General features: G+C 57.7%; 1 protein-coding gene across 1 annotated transcript in view; it reads left to right on the top strand.

Moving 5' to 3' along the window:
- TCF3 (transcription factor 3) overlaps positions 1–13,768 on the top strand; it is an 80,840-nt gene that overhangs the window by 29,245 nt on the left and 37,827 nt on the right. Inside the window, exons 4-5 of the mRNA XM_066984016.1 lie at positions 8,874–8,947; positions 10,055–10,151. Of these exons, the coding sequence (XP_066840117.1) occupies positions 8,874–8,947; positions 10,055–10,151 (171 nt within the window). The remainder of the gene's footprint in view (positions 1–8,873; positions 8,948–10,054; positions 10,152–13,768) is intronic.

Raw genomic sequence — 13,768 nt, 5'->3', positions numbered from 1 at the left:
CGGTGCTGTTGCCGCTCTCAGGACGTGTCCCAGGGAAATCGCTGAGGAAAGCCTTCTCCTTTGATCTGAAACATCTCTCTTGCGACATTTTCGACGGTCAGGTGGAAGTAAATGGGCTTCTGGCTCCTATTTTCCTGCTCTGGGAGCAACGGAGACCCAGCGGGAAAAGATGTATATTCCCCTGCAAAAGGACAGCGCCCCCATTGCATTTCTGACGCCCTCATTTTATTTTACGTTGCAAATTAAACAATACTTGGAAAGATGCAAATTGGAGCGGAAATAGAGGTAAATGCTTCTAACCAAAATAGTCTGGGTGTGCGAGCATCTGTATGTATATGCAAAGCACACGATTGTCTGCGAAATCCGAAAGGTCAGTGCGTGGCGTCCCGGGGGACACGCAGCCATCGTATTTCATTCCCCGCTGGCATCGGGCTGCTGTGCGCGCTCAGCAAAATGAATTCTTTCTTCGGACAACAATGCGTGCGTTAGTGTCGAGTGTCTGCATCTTTCATGAGTGTGCAACTTTGTGGTAAAACAAATGAGCTGGAAAAAACAGGATGTGGATTTACTCTCGCTCCTCTCTCCCCAAAGCTTTCTGTTTAATGGGATATAACCCCTTGCTTCACGGATAAGCCTCTATCTGCTGGATTTAAGTTGTTTTGTGGTAGCAGACATGTTGATGTTGTCGGACGTATGTGATGCAGGACACGAAGAGAAGTTCTCTGCGGGGCTGTCCTCGTGTTTAGGTTGCCTTGTGGGCTCGCTGCTCCCAAGAAGCCCTCGGAGGTCTCAGAGGGGCTTTGAAACGGGAATTTGGAGTGGCACGAGTCCAGCGTGTAGGCCAAGGACTCCTCGTACTTCCTTGGGTTTCTGTATTTAATACTATTAGCTTTTTCAAGTTTGCATGCCTGGGAGCAGACCGCGGGGAAGGCGAAGGGGCAGCGAGGCCAATGGCCGGCGCCGCGCTCCCTCCCGCTGGTTTTCCAAAGCCCCGCTGGGAGCACGGCTTTGGGGCATGTTCCTGGGGTCAACAAAAATGTGTGGGGACAGCAGGGGGGGTCCTGCGCTGTGCCCCTCGGGGGCTAATGCTGAAGCAGGGCCTGCGGGGTCAGCTCTGCGCCGCCCCCGGCCTCTGGTGCCCTCGGAGCTGCCAGCAGCTGCCTGGAAGCTGTCGCCTCGCTTTTTGGGCCTCTCCATCCGCGGGTAGCAGAGCTGTTCCTCTGAATTACGCCGTAATCCAAGGTGCTAACAAAGCCAGGCTAATTCTGACGTTTGTTATCAGCCCGCCTTAAACCAACATTAACATTGTTCTTGGACGTGTCCCCGCGGTTTGTCCCCGCTTGGCATCCTGCTCCTTGCAAAGCGAGAATGGGGCGGTGGGCACGGGGGGAGGCTGGGGGCGAGGGGCATAGCTAGGGCCTCCCGGGGAGGCTGGGGACGAGGGACACGAGCGGGACCGGCCCACGTGCTGCCGACCTGCTGAAGGCACTGCCTGGCCCAGCCCCGTTATCATCTGTCCCATTTTCGTGCTGCTCCTTTGTGCTCTTGTTTGGTCGTTGCTGTGCCTTTGTTTTCGCAGCTGGTGGAAGTGTTTTGAGCTTTAAAGTTTATTTTCTTCCCTCTGGTTGTCGTCACAGGTTTGTTTTCTTTCTCCCCGTGGCATCTTGCTGGCCGTACTCGGGGCTGGGAGGTAGGCCTTCGTGCCTTCGTGCCTTTCTGCAGGAGGAGCGGGCTGCCTGGCTGTTCTCGGGAGGCCCGCTGGCCTCGCTGCCTTGGCCTCGCCTCGTTGGCTGTCATTAACTTAACGAACCCGTCCAGCTTGGCCTCTCCCCCGAGGAGAAGGGCCACAGTGCAGCGTTTTCCCACCACCTGCACATCGCGCCGTTGTTTTGCACGGCCTCGATGGGGCTGGTCCAGGTGATTTATTTTCTTAATTATGTCTTGGAGGGGGCAAGCTCCTGCCTTGATCCCTGTTACCAACAGGGGCGGGGGCCCTGTCCCTGCTCTCGGCACCAGGCACCCCTTGCCCCTGTGCAGGGTGCGGTGCCTGCTGGTTTTCTCTGCTCCTTCCTGGGACATCGCCCTGGCCCCTGATCCTGGCCTGGGGGCTGCCGTGGAGCCTGCCCCGTCCTGCGAGAGCTCTCGCAGCCACCCCTGGGCTCAGAAATCCAGGCTAAGCACTTCCCTAACCCACAGCAGGGGCTGCAAATGCAGCTCTGTTTGGAAACGCCGCGCGCATCATCTCCCAGACCATCTTCCAAAAGCCTGTGAGTACAAAATACCTCCTTGGCTTTTTTTGCCCTTTCTGGCTTTGTTTTATCTGTAGATTTAATTTCTCTTTCCTGCTTTGTCTCCATACTCATCCCTTGCCCGAAGCCAATGGGGAATGGATCAGTTCTCCTTGCTCTCTTTGGGGTACCTCTCCCATTTTTCCCCGGCCCCAAATATTTCCTAAAATCCCACTCAGAGTATGGACCACGCAGCAACTGCTGAACCAGAACACGACACAGGACATGCCAGAGCAGATGCAGAGCAGAGGAATTAATGGCCACAGAAGTGGTGGAATCAGCTTTTTTTTTTTTTTTTTAAGTCAAAATTATCCCTGTTTGGGGACGGGGAGCCAGCAGCAGGCGTCCCCCTCAGGGTCGGGGTGCGGGCGCTTGTGCGGCATGGCCGCGTGCGCCTTGGTTTTGAATTCCTCGTGCTTTCATCGTCACAAAGATAAACGGGGAAGGGTCTGCCCCATAAACCTGTAGGGTTCTGCTATGGCAGGCTCCGAGGTGACCTCGTTCAGGGTCCATCCCTCCTTGGGGGGCCTGATCCGGAGGGCCCAACAAAGCACTCGCTTCCTTCCCTGGCAGCAGCAGCACGGAGCCCTCCCTGCCCTGCGGCTGGCAGCGCTGAGCATCCCGAGCTGCCCTCCAGGTGTTCGGCCCTGCTTGCTCTTGCTTTTTTTTTCCTTTTTTTTTTCCTTTTTTTTTTTTTTTTTTTTGCGTGGGGGCTGGGGGGGTGGAATTGTTTTGTCGTGCGCCGGGAAAAGGAAGTGAACAAATTGTATAGTCCCATCCACAATCAACGTCCTGTAAACAGCCGGCGACTGCCTCCCATTCAAATCTGTTTTTTCCTATTCGGGGGCGGACGGGGCTGGTAAATAAACAGGCAGCCGCTCCGAAACACCCCGGTTTTCCCCTTGGCGAGGCCATGCCAGTGGCCGAGGGGGCTTTCCCTGGGGATGCCTTGGTGTTGGGATGCGTTGGTGCCGTTGTTTCTTGCCGGGCGGCAGCGCGTGGGCCCGGGGAGCGAACCCTCGCCAGGAAAAACAAGTTTGCTGGTTTGACTGGGACTAAAGCTAATTACTAGTCGACTAATTTTATTGATTTCAAATCCCTTTTAGCGGAGATTTTGCTGTGAGGCTGATCGCCAGAGCGATTAGGACACAAAGCCGCTTAATTTGGAAGTGTTTATCACGCAGCCTTCTGTCACCTCTCTTTCAAATCAAATTACGGTGGCACCGGTGGCTGTCACCGCAGCATCCCACCTCCAGCGGAGGCAGGCACTGGGCGTCGTGTGGGCACCCTCTGTGCTGCCCGGTGTGTTCACGGGCATGGCCCTGGTGGGCTTTTGCTTGTGGGGTTTTTATTCCCAGCTCTGTATTCCCATCCTGCTGCAACGAGGGCCACCAGAGCCGCCTCGCTCGTGCTTGGGCATTGCCGTCCGCCAGCAAAGCCAGGGCTGCGACTGTCCCCAGGGCAGGGGCTTGGCCTTAATATTTCTAATAGATTTATTTAAAAAAATAATAATAATAAAGGGTATTTTGATGAGAATCAGATTAAGGAGGGCGCTTTGATGCTGACAGATTGTGCCGGGCAGGGTGGAGGCATCAGGGGGAGGGAAGCGCTCAGCCCGGCTCAGCTGCAGCCCGAGCCGCGCAGCGTCCCCCGGTGACATCCCCGCCAGTGTCCCCCAGTGTGGGGCTGCCACTGCCTTCTTCTGAGGCCAAAAGCCAGGCATCTTCAAGGCGTTTGAACGTACTGGACCACAGCTTTGCAGCTTTACGTGTGCTCCTCCAGGTGTCCTTTGGTGCAGGGTTTAAGAGCAAGCCCTTGGTCTTGGTGCACAAACGGTGACTGAGCAGTCTTGGGGGCAAGATGTCCCACTCCGTGTGTCCCTGCGTGTCCCCTGGGCCCAGGGGAGCACTGCCTGCCCCGTGGGTTTTGCTTGCAAAGGGATTACTGGGGATTGAGCTCCTGGTGAAGGACCTGCAGTGGCTGGATGGTGGAGACATCCAACACCCAACCCCGCTCCCTGCCAGCTGCATCCCGGAGCTGTGCTGGGGTTGAGGAGTTGAAAGCTCCGAGAAGCGCCCCTCCTGAAGCCGTGGGGCTCTCCGATGGCTCAAGGGACAGGACACCTTCCCAGGTAGCAGCCAGGGCTCTGGTTATTGACTGAAGCCAGAGCCAGCATCTCTGCATGGCGTTTTCAGCTCCAGGCATCCCGGGCGCGGGGGCTGGAGCAGCCTGCGGAGAACAGGGTGGGAAGGAGCGCACGTGGCCGCTGCTGGGATGTGGGAACGGGGCAGAAAACCACACGCCCTCCTTAACCAGTTTGCTGGTTTCAGAGTTGCAGGTTCCCTCCTGCGTGGGGAGCTGCTCCCGGGGCCCGGACAGCTCGTGTGGGGCGGGACAGGCGTCTCGGAGCAAACACACCAGCACCCTGCTCGCCTTGGGAAGGGGATGCAGAAGGCAGGGGATGCTTCGTAGCATGCAAAGTTGGGGTAGTAAATGCACTGCTAAATTCACCTTTCCTCTCACTCGTAACTGAAAGCCCCCGTGGTCTGAATGTGTCCTTAGAGGGTGTGCTGGGGTGGCGAGGGCATGCAGGGCCTCGTGGCGCACGGAGGGCTTTTACTCAGGCTGTTTGGGCAAGTTATTTTTATCCGTGCTGAGAGCTTAGAGCGGTTCTTGTCTATCAGCTCTTCTTAGCTGTGGCACAGAAATCGTAAGGAAAAAAAAATGACTGTCTGACAGCTACATCTTATTCTATTAGTACATTTTAATTAGAACATGAGCAAGAAATGCATTATGAATATTCATGATCAGGGTTATTAAAATGCACAATTAATCTGTACGTTTTTTAATAACTGTATTAATGGAGAGAGGAGGTAGCTCCTATTTTTGTCTTTTCTGAATTGGAAAGTATGCCTGAACTTGGTTAGTTGGAAAAGGGTTTTATTTTAAAATAAAGTTGGCCCCGACCAGCTGCGTGCACGTGTGGGTGTCTGCAGAAACTGTGCGCGTGCCCTGCGCTGGGAGAGCGTTTTCAGCGCTGCAGAGCTCAAAAGCTGGGATATGCCAGGATTACGCTTGCTGGTGCAAAAGCAATCCTGCTCCCTGCCACACGAGCTGGATACGATCTCAGCTGGGGCCTTGGCTTTATTTCTTGCCCAGGACCTTGTGCACGTTCGTGTGCAGGGAACCTGCTCTGGGGACGAGGCAGGGCTGGGGAGGGAGGGAGGTGCCCGCAGGTCCCCGTCCCGTTGCGGGGATGCTCAGGTAGGGAGCGCAGGAGGTGACGGCCTTGTCCTGCAGGCAGGTCCCTGAGCCAGGGGGGATTTTTTGGAGTCCCCCTCGAGGGGTTCGGGTGTGACTTTTGGAGGCTTGGTGTGCTCGCAGAGCTGGGGGAGCCCGACAGCTCTCCCTGCAGCACGTGAGCAGTGCCCGCAGGCAGGAAACTCAGCGGCAGTGCCCAAAGCACTCCCGATCTCCATCGGGATGGGGACAAGACGTGTGGCCTCGTCCCCTGGGCCGCTGTGACCAAAGGGTCCTGGTGAGAGGCTTGCACACCCTTGGGCGAGCACCTGGGGATGTGCTGGAGCTGCTGCAGCCTGTCCCAAACGCCGCCCTGGGCCCTTCTCAGCCCGGACGCCTCCGTTTCCTGCTCCTGCCCCTTCCTCCTCCTCTTCTTTGGGTCCAGCCCAGCTGCTTGGTGCCGTGGGGAAGGCTCCGGAGCACCAGGAGCGATGGGTGAGCGTCACAGGCTGGGGGAAGCGTGGCCGTGGGTGGTGGCGGCAGCAGCCTCGCAGCCTTGCGGGGTGTGGGCTGAGCCTCGGGTGGGTGATTTTCCAGAAGCACCTGCTTTTGGCCAGCCTTTGGGTTTTCACGGGTTTGGCAGAGGGCATTTGCTGCCGAGTCGTAGGTCTGATACAAAGGGTGGGGAGAGCAGGTCGGCACTACATTGGGGCGGTTGCCAGAAATGTAAGGTGGGCAGGGTGGTTTTTTAGTCCTGGCTTCATCCCAGAAACGCCTGAATTCTTAGAACAGCTCCAGGCTGAAAATGGGACGTGCCTGAAAAGGCACCTTTCGCCCCGGTTGCTATGGCTTGGGAAGATGTGAGACTCTTTTTTCGAGCTGTTTGGAAAGGCTCCGGTCCTCAGGCTGGCCCCGCCGCGCGGTGTGCCGGCACGGGCACGTTTGGAGGCTCCCGAGCCCGTTTTGTCTCTGCGCCTGCTGCTGGGCTGCGTGCCGCTGGCTTTGCTGGCCGGATGCGAGAGCGATAGCCTCAGCTCACCGCAGCCCCGTGGATGCCTGGAGGCACAAGGGCCCTTTCGGCTCCCCCCAGGCTTTGTCGGCACCGGAGCCTCTTGGAGCCTTCAGGCACCGAGCGGGCCCTTTGGTGCTCCCCCCTGTACTGAGCCCCCGCCTCCTCCCTCCTTCCCTGGGCAAGCCTGGCAGTGAATTTTGATTTTTTATTTTATTTTGTCATTATTATTATTATTATTGGGGATTTTGGCAAAAATTCGTCGCGGGCTTCCAGGCACCAGAGCCCCCCCCCCAAGGAGGCTGCCCCATTGAGCATCCCCCCCTGGGGCGGCTCCTCTTGGTTCGGGGGGGCTGGAGAAGGGCCGGGGGGGTCTCGCTGGCTGCAGCCACCGGGGCATGCCACCGTCCTTGTCCTTCCAGCACGAGGGGCTGAGTTTTTGCCAGGGGTGGCTGAGGCTGCGGTTGCTGCTTGCGTCGTCACCCCGACTGCCGGGATGCTCAAAAAGTACCCGGGAAAGCAAAGTGAATAGAAGGAGCCTTTCTGCCTCCCGATCTCCACTGGTGTTTGCGGGGTATGCAGATGAATTGCTTTAGAAAAACACATTAGCAAAGCAAAAGTTTATTCTAGGAAGTAGGAGGTGGGAGAATTGGCAGTAATTCTCCCTAGTATCCAAGGTATTATTAGAGGCTTATCCCTGCTCTGCACAGTAATCACATTGGAAATTTTTGATTAGAAAACAAAATCTAAATGAGAATTATGAATATTCATTAGGTGTAGAGATTAATATGCATAATTATGCAAATTAGACAGCAATTAAACACCAATTCTCTGGGGAAATGATTAACACAAAGGCACAGAAATAGAAGGATGTAATTTGAAAGAAGTTTCTGGTTAAATGAACAGTAAGGGGAGCGGAGGAGACAAATACGTGGCGTGTTTGCCATAATAATCAGCTTTGCTAAAATGCAGGCAGAGTGCGCCCTGAAACTGCCCAGCCCTCGCTGCTCCCCCAGTTCCTCCTGTCGGGGCCGCTCTGTTGGGAGCCCAATGTCCCGTAAATCCTGCCGGCACCCGGGCTGCTGGCACCCTGACGGAGCTGGCCGGGGCAGGGGGAGCCCACGGAGCCCCCGGCTTCGGGGATGGGGACGGGGTCCGTGCACAGTTTCAAGGCAGAGGCGGCTCCAACCCTCTTGTGGGCTCGGGGGCTCTCCCCAGCAGCCCCGCAGCCGACCCAGCTCTGGCCCACCAGGGTGAAAGCAGGTGGAGGAGGCACGGCCTCTGCCTCGTGCCGGTCTCCCGTGGCACCCGTGGGTGCAGGATCCTGTCCGCTCTGGCTTCGTGATGCCTCAGACGTGAGCCCTGGGTGCTAGCTCCCATCCACCGCACGCCGGGTTGGACATCCCACTGCTCGGCCGGGCCAGGGCTCCAGCCTCGCCTGCCAGGAGAAGTTTCCTCCGTGCAGTCGCGGCGCCCGATTTAACCGCGGAGCTCGGCTGCTGCGGCTCCCCGGGCGATTCTGTCCCGGTGGACGCCGGCCACCTCCCTCGGGCACCTCGTGTGCTGGTCGCCCAAGAGGCACAGCCTGGGCGGACCTGGCAGGCGATGAAAGGAGACGGTTTCCTACCGCAGCCTGCGAGCAGGCACGTTGCAAAACCCCTCCCGTTGGGCCGCTGCCATCCTGGGCTGAGTCACCTTTGCGCGGGACACGCTTCGGAGGGCTAAAAATTACCCGGGTGGGAGCAGGCTCTGGTCGGAGCCGCAGCGTCCGCGCACCTTCCTCTGCAGGAGCACGGGGCTTACATCAAAAGTAGCCTTGAACAAGCGTGAGCCCCAGGTAGCGGTGTGCCCCAGCACGTCACACCCGAGGCTCTTTCAGGCTTGTGTGCTCTTTTGATGGAGAACAGAGTTTTTTAGCCCATGATCCAGCAGTGGGCAAGTCTGCTTGCACGCTGCTCACAAGCAAAAATCGGGTCCCGTGGAGCACCGGGATGGGCGCGATCGGTTCTTAATTTGCAGCCCTGTTAAACATCAGGCTTCGGGGAGAGCAGGCTCCTCGGCACCGCGGGGTAACGCGGAGGTAAAATACTCGTTTCTCCTCTTCCCACTGCCCCGTGTTTTGAAGCCTTTCCAGGCTGCGGTGGGATCGGCTTTGAACTCCCAGCTGAAGTGGGAAGGTGGGGATGGAGAGGGGAGGATCGGTCACGCCAAGTGGAAGTGGTTTATTAATGAAAATATTGTTTTGTTTGTAGAAGGAAGAGTTAATTTTGCGAGAACACCTTTGAGGCTTTGCTGATAAAGCAAGAGTAACCTTTGTTCTTCCTGTTTTTCGGTAGGTTTGGATGAAAGACCGGGATCAGGTTCCTGGGGAACGGGAGATCAAAACAGCTCCACATTTGACCAAGGAAGGGTAAGGATAAAGCACAAACACCGAGCTCAAATGAAAATAAACTGGGGCTTTGCGATGGCCTCTCAGTGCGCACATTGTGCCCAGGTTGGCTCTAGCCCTGGAACAGCTTTTTTTGCCCCGTTTTGAGTGTTGTTTCTGTTACCAGAGGGGGCACCGCGGGCAGAGGGGCCCCGACCTCATCCCCGCAGGCTTTGCTGCTTTGAGGTGCCCCTGGAGAGGGCAAAAACCTCGCCCAGACCTGGAGCCTGCGGTCTTCCCTCTCCCCATGCTCGGGTTTGGGCATGGGGAGAAGAGGGCTCAGCGCGGCGGGGTTGGGGAGGGCCCCGAATGGGGCTGAGGATGGGGAGAACTGGGAGGATTTTGTCGGGAAGCAGCCGAGGCTGCAGCAGCACAGAACTGGGGCCTGAGGAGGGGAAGAGAGAAAAGACATTAACTTAATTGAAATGGTGTTTTTTTGACAGATGCTCATGTTTTAATGGGTTTGTGTGATTCGTTTTCGCAATGACACCGTTCCCTTCCCTTAGGTCAGTGGCAGAGCAGGCGCTGTATCATTTCTCATTTTTATAGACCTCCTCCTCTCCCCCTCTGCCCCCCCGGCTTGGGGGGGTTCTGGGGCTCTCTGCCTCTCACCTGGCGGGTGCTGAGCCGCTGAGCAAAGGCAGAAACTGTTCAGGAGCCACCAGCATGGGGCAAAGCCTCCCTGTGTCCCTGCCTTGGTGCCACGTCCCCTCCAAACGCTGCAGCTGCGCTGCCCGCTCCCCGCCGCGAGGGTGGGATCGTTTCTGTGCCCTGCTCGCGAGCTGCCTTTGACTTTGACCCTTCGCGCTGCGAGAGGCACTGCGCCCCAACAGCCCGGCCTCTCCAGTTTGTGCGGTGCGCTGATGCGACTTGGGGGCTGATTGGGGTTTTTTGGTCTCTCCAGGGACTGCCCATACAGTAGCAGCTCGGGTCTTTTTCCTTCCTCCCCCCCCGGCATCAGGTCGTGCAGCACCAGGCAGCGTCGCGCCGCGTTAGGTCGGGCACGCGTGTAGGTCGATACCCACGCACGCCTTGCGTGTTTGGCTCAGCGTCCCCGGGCACCCGCTGATCATGTCCGTGTTGCTTCAGCAGAGCTATGGTGAAGGCCCCCACTACGGCGAGCACAGGGACCTGCCGTCGCACAACAGCATATCTTCATCACCATTCCTGGGACCTGGACTAGTGGGTAAGTGCCTTCCGCTGCCCCGTAGGGGTGGGATTAAACCGGGGCGATCTAACAGGGAGCGGTACGTGCTTACCGGGAGCGTTTGCGCTGCCCAGCGCTCCTGCTTCCCCCATCGCACCCGCTCCAGAAGGGGCTATCGGAGCTGTGGTTAAAGGGGCTGCTGGCCAGAGGGTCTCGTCAGTGCCTGATGTGCGCGGCAGCCTCTGGATTTTATGTGCGTGATTATTTTTCCCTGTTCTGCAGTAGCACCCGAGGGCGATAACAGAGATTGATGCCTGCTGCGCTGGCACGGGAAGGGCTGAGTTTGCTCTCAAGGAGCTGGTAATCAGGGGTGGAAAGGCATGCGGGGGGGGAATAGACGCAGCCCATGCTTAAGGTCTTGCAACAGGCTCGTGGTGGCGGGATGCTCTGCCTTCCAGCCTTGCTGCCATGGGCAGAGAGCCAGGGTGCTCCTTCCTTGAGGCACTGGGGTTCGGGGGGGGCTCTTTTTGTGTCCTGCTCGGGCAGAGCCCTCTGCAGGGCTCCTCCATCCCTCATCCAGCTCCTCAGCTCCTTGTGCCGGGCAAAACAAGGGACAGCACGCCTCGCTGTGCCAGGGACCGTGATCCTGCGGGACTGGGGTGCGTGCCACGATGTACCCGGTTCCCTCTCCCAGCTTGGGGGTGGAAGGAGAGAGATTAAGAGCAGAAAATAGCCATCTTGAAGGTCTTAGAGAGCTCTAATGACATTAGGCCAGGATTTGGGGTTAGTCCTCCCCACCTTTGCCCATGCAGTGGTGGCTCGAGCCCTCCAGCAAGCGCTCGTGGTTGCAAGGGTGGGGTTAGCAGAGGGAATTGTGTTTGAAGCAGAAAATCCCCACCACGCTCTGAGGTTCCTCCTCCAGAGCTGGTCAGAAAGGGGAAGAGAAGAGCGGGGCAGCACTGGGAAGTGGCTGTCAGCGCGCTTCCTCCTCCTGGCCCGTGTCTGGGGCATGGGGCTCATCCTTAGCCCCGCTCCCCCCGTTAAACTCCTCGCTGCTGGGGCGGGACGTTCGATTGTCCTTCGCCTTCCAAAGGTGGAAGAGCGTTTCCGAGTGGCTCCCTCTGCGCGGGCGGTTGTTTCTTCTCATTTTCTGCCCCAGGAGGATGTAAGCAAAGTAGGAGAGATGTTCCTTAATAAGGCAGGGGAGCCTTGATGTAATGCAGCAGGGTTTCGTGGGGTGTGCGCGGGGGGAGGACCCCTCCCAGCCCATCCCATGCCGGGGGCAGAGGCAGCCTTGAGAGCTTCCAGCCGAGAAGGAGCTGCCCGGGGAGGAACACGGAGGTTTCCCCTTTGATGTGTGCAGGGAAGACGCGTTTGGCTTCCTCTCAAAGCCAGGGCTCCCGGTGCTTGGCAAGCACCGCGGCACTCCCCGACGGGGCTGCGAACCCAGCCGGTCCCCAGCACGTGGAGCCGGAGCCGCCTCCGCCCCGGCGGTGACTTCCAGCAGCTGCCACCGAAGCGGTGGCACCCAGCGCCCTGCGCTGCCCCCAGCCCTCCTGCTGCCCGTGCGAGGTCTCGGGCGCAGCACCCAGAGCCCCGCCACCAGGACGGGAGCTGGGGTGGGGGGGCCGGGAAAGTGCAGACAGGAGGGGCAGGGACCTCCGGATGTTTCAAAGTCTCTTTTGTGCCTAAAATTGAATGCGGTTAAAGGAGAAAACACCGGCTCCTGGAGCAGGTTCCAAAATAAATAAATCGGTTTTGCTTAGCCTCCGTGCTCTTGTGCTGAGAATGACAGGCTGGAGGAAGACCACAGGTGGAGTTTTCTCTTCCCCTTTGCCAAACTGAAAACTTTTCAAGTGGCAAAATCATAAATGGAAGATGAGAGAAAGGAGAGCAGGAAAAAAAATCCCTTTGCATATGATAGCAGTAGCGAAGTGGGCGGGAAGTGTGAGCTTTGGAGATGTCACTTCAGTGTGTCACTCCCTGGTTTCCCAAAAGGTTCCCCCCAGGGGGCACAAGCTGGGAAAGGTGATGCCAACGGGGCAGTCAAGTGGGACTGATGAATTTTAAAGCATAAGGAGGTGGAAGGGGCAGATTAGCATGGACAGACACATCAGGTGGTACCGGATGGGCAAAAGGTGCATGAAATGCGCTCACGTAAACCCTTCTCCAAAATAAGAGCTTGTATCCGTTTCCCACTCAACCTCTATTTCTTCAGGGAGGATCAGAAACCGCTAGAAGAAACATTTCAGGAGGAACATTGTCCTTGTCGGAAACCACGGCCTTTTGGCCCAGGGCTCCCCTCCACGTGCAGCGTGGCTGAGCAGCCGTGGGGAGAAAAATGCTTCAACAGCCCCCGCTGGGGAGGGGGCACAAAGCTCCGGCGCAAAGTGCTGGAGAGATTTGATCCCAGACGGACGGAGCACGTGTGGTTCTCTGCAGTGGGCGATGAATTCGGGGGGCGGGAGGCACGGGCGCTGCTGGCTGCGGTACGGGCGCTGCAGGCACCCGGGTGCGCTGGGCTCGCAGGGAGGCTCTGCAGATGGCAGCGATGCCCCACGCAGTGCACGCCTCCCCCAGGACTGGTTTTGAGTTCGCAGAGCACCCTTTGAAAGGAGAAGTGCTGCTTTCCTTTCCGTTCAGCTGGGACACCAAATGTGACGTTTGGGGCTCCCCGGTGGTCTTTAGGTGAGCGCACGGCACCCGGCACGGTGGGAGCTGGGCTCTGGGAGGCACTGAGCACAGACCGGGGGGGCTGCTCCCCCAGCAGGACCCAGGAACTGGCTCCCACTGCTCTCGGGGCTCCGAGGGCTGCCCGGGCCCCTGCTTGTGCGCGTTGGGAGGGGGATGGCACGAGGGCAGTCTCCAGTCAGATGCTTTCCAAAGCGCAGGGTCCCCCTCTGGCACAGCTTCCAATCAGCAAAGCACTGGGAAAAAAGCGAGAGGGATGTCTGCAAGAGTGGCCGGGTGGGAAACTGGCCTGCGCTGCAGTGGACTGGATGAGCTAAGTTTATAAAAAGCCCTGGAACGGAGCTGCTGTTAGTGGCATGAACAAGAACCTGCCCTGGTGCCAGGCAGGGGACGGTGACCGCGATGAGCAGGGAGCAGTAACAACATCCACGTGCTCCATCGCCCCCTCCAACGAGTTCCCAACCCGTGTCCCCTCGGTGCCGCTCCCCGAGGCTGGGTGACGATGTCCTGGCGACGTCCAAGCACTGGGGGTGCACAGTGGGACGGGGACCCCCGTGGCCCTGGGTGGCACGAGGTGATGGGGGCCATCCCTGTCTGCCCCGAGGGGGGGTGCCGGGACACGGCACGGTGACGAACCGGCTTGTCACAGAGAGCGAGGAGCGTTTTTTGTTTTAATTCACCAATCTTCCAAGTCAGTCACTCTTTTACCATTCATCTTCAGCAGGGGGAGTTGGGGGGGGGATTGCTTAAACAGCAGGGAAACTGATAAGCCATAACAGATTTCTTTCTAGTAATTATTTCTAGTAATTAGCTTCTTTTCAGAGGAGTGTTTCTAATCTTGTGTGCATTGTGAGCTGTTGTGGATTGTGTTCTTCCTGGACAATGGTTTTAATCTGCCTGCGGACAGGGGCTTGTCGCCGCTCCTGTTTTTTTTTTTTTTTCTTTTTTCCCAACCTATTTCCCCC

The sequence above is a fragment of the Anser cygnoides genome, chromosome 27 (assembly GCF_040182565.1).
Source record: "Anser cygnoides isolate HZ-2024a breed goose chromosome 27, Taihu_goose_T2T_genome, whole genome shotgun sequence".
In the NCBI taxonomy this organism is placed as follows: Eukaryota; Metazoa; Chordata; class Aves; order Anseriformes; family Anatidae; genus Anser; species Anser cygnoides.
Note: the sequence above shows the minus strand (reverse complement) of the source record. Positions and strands in the feature narration are given on the sequence as shown.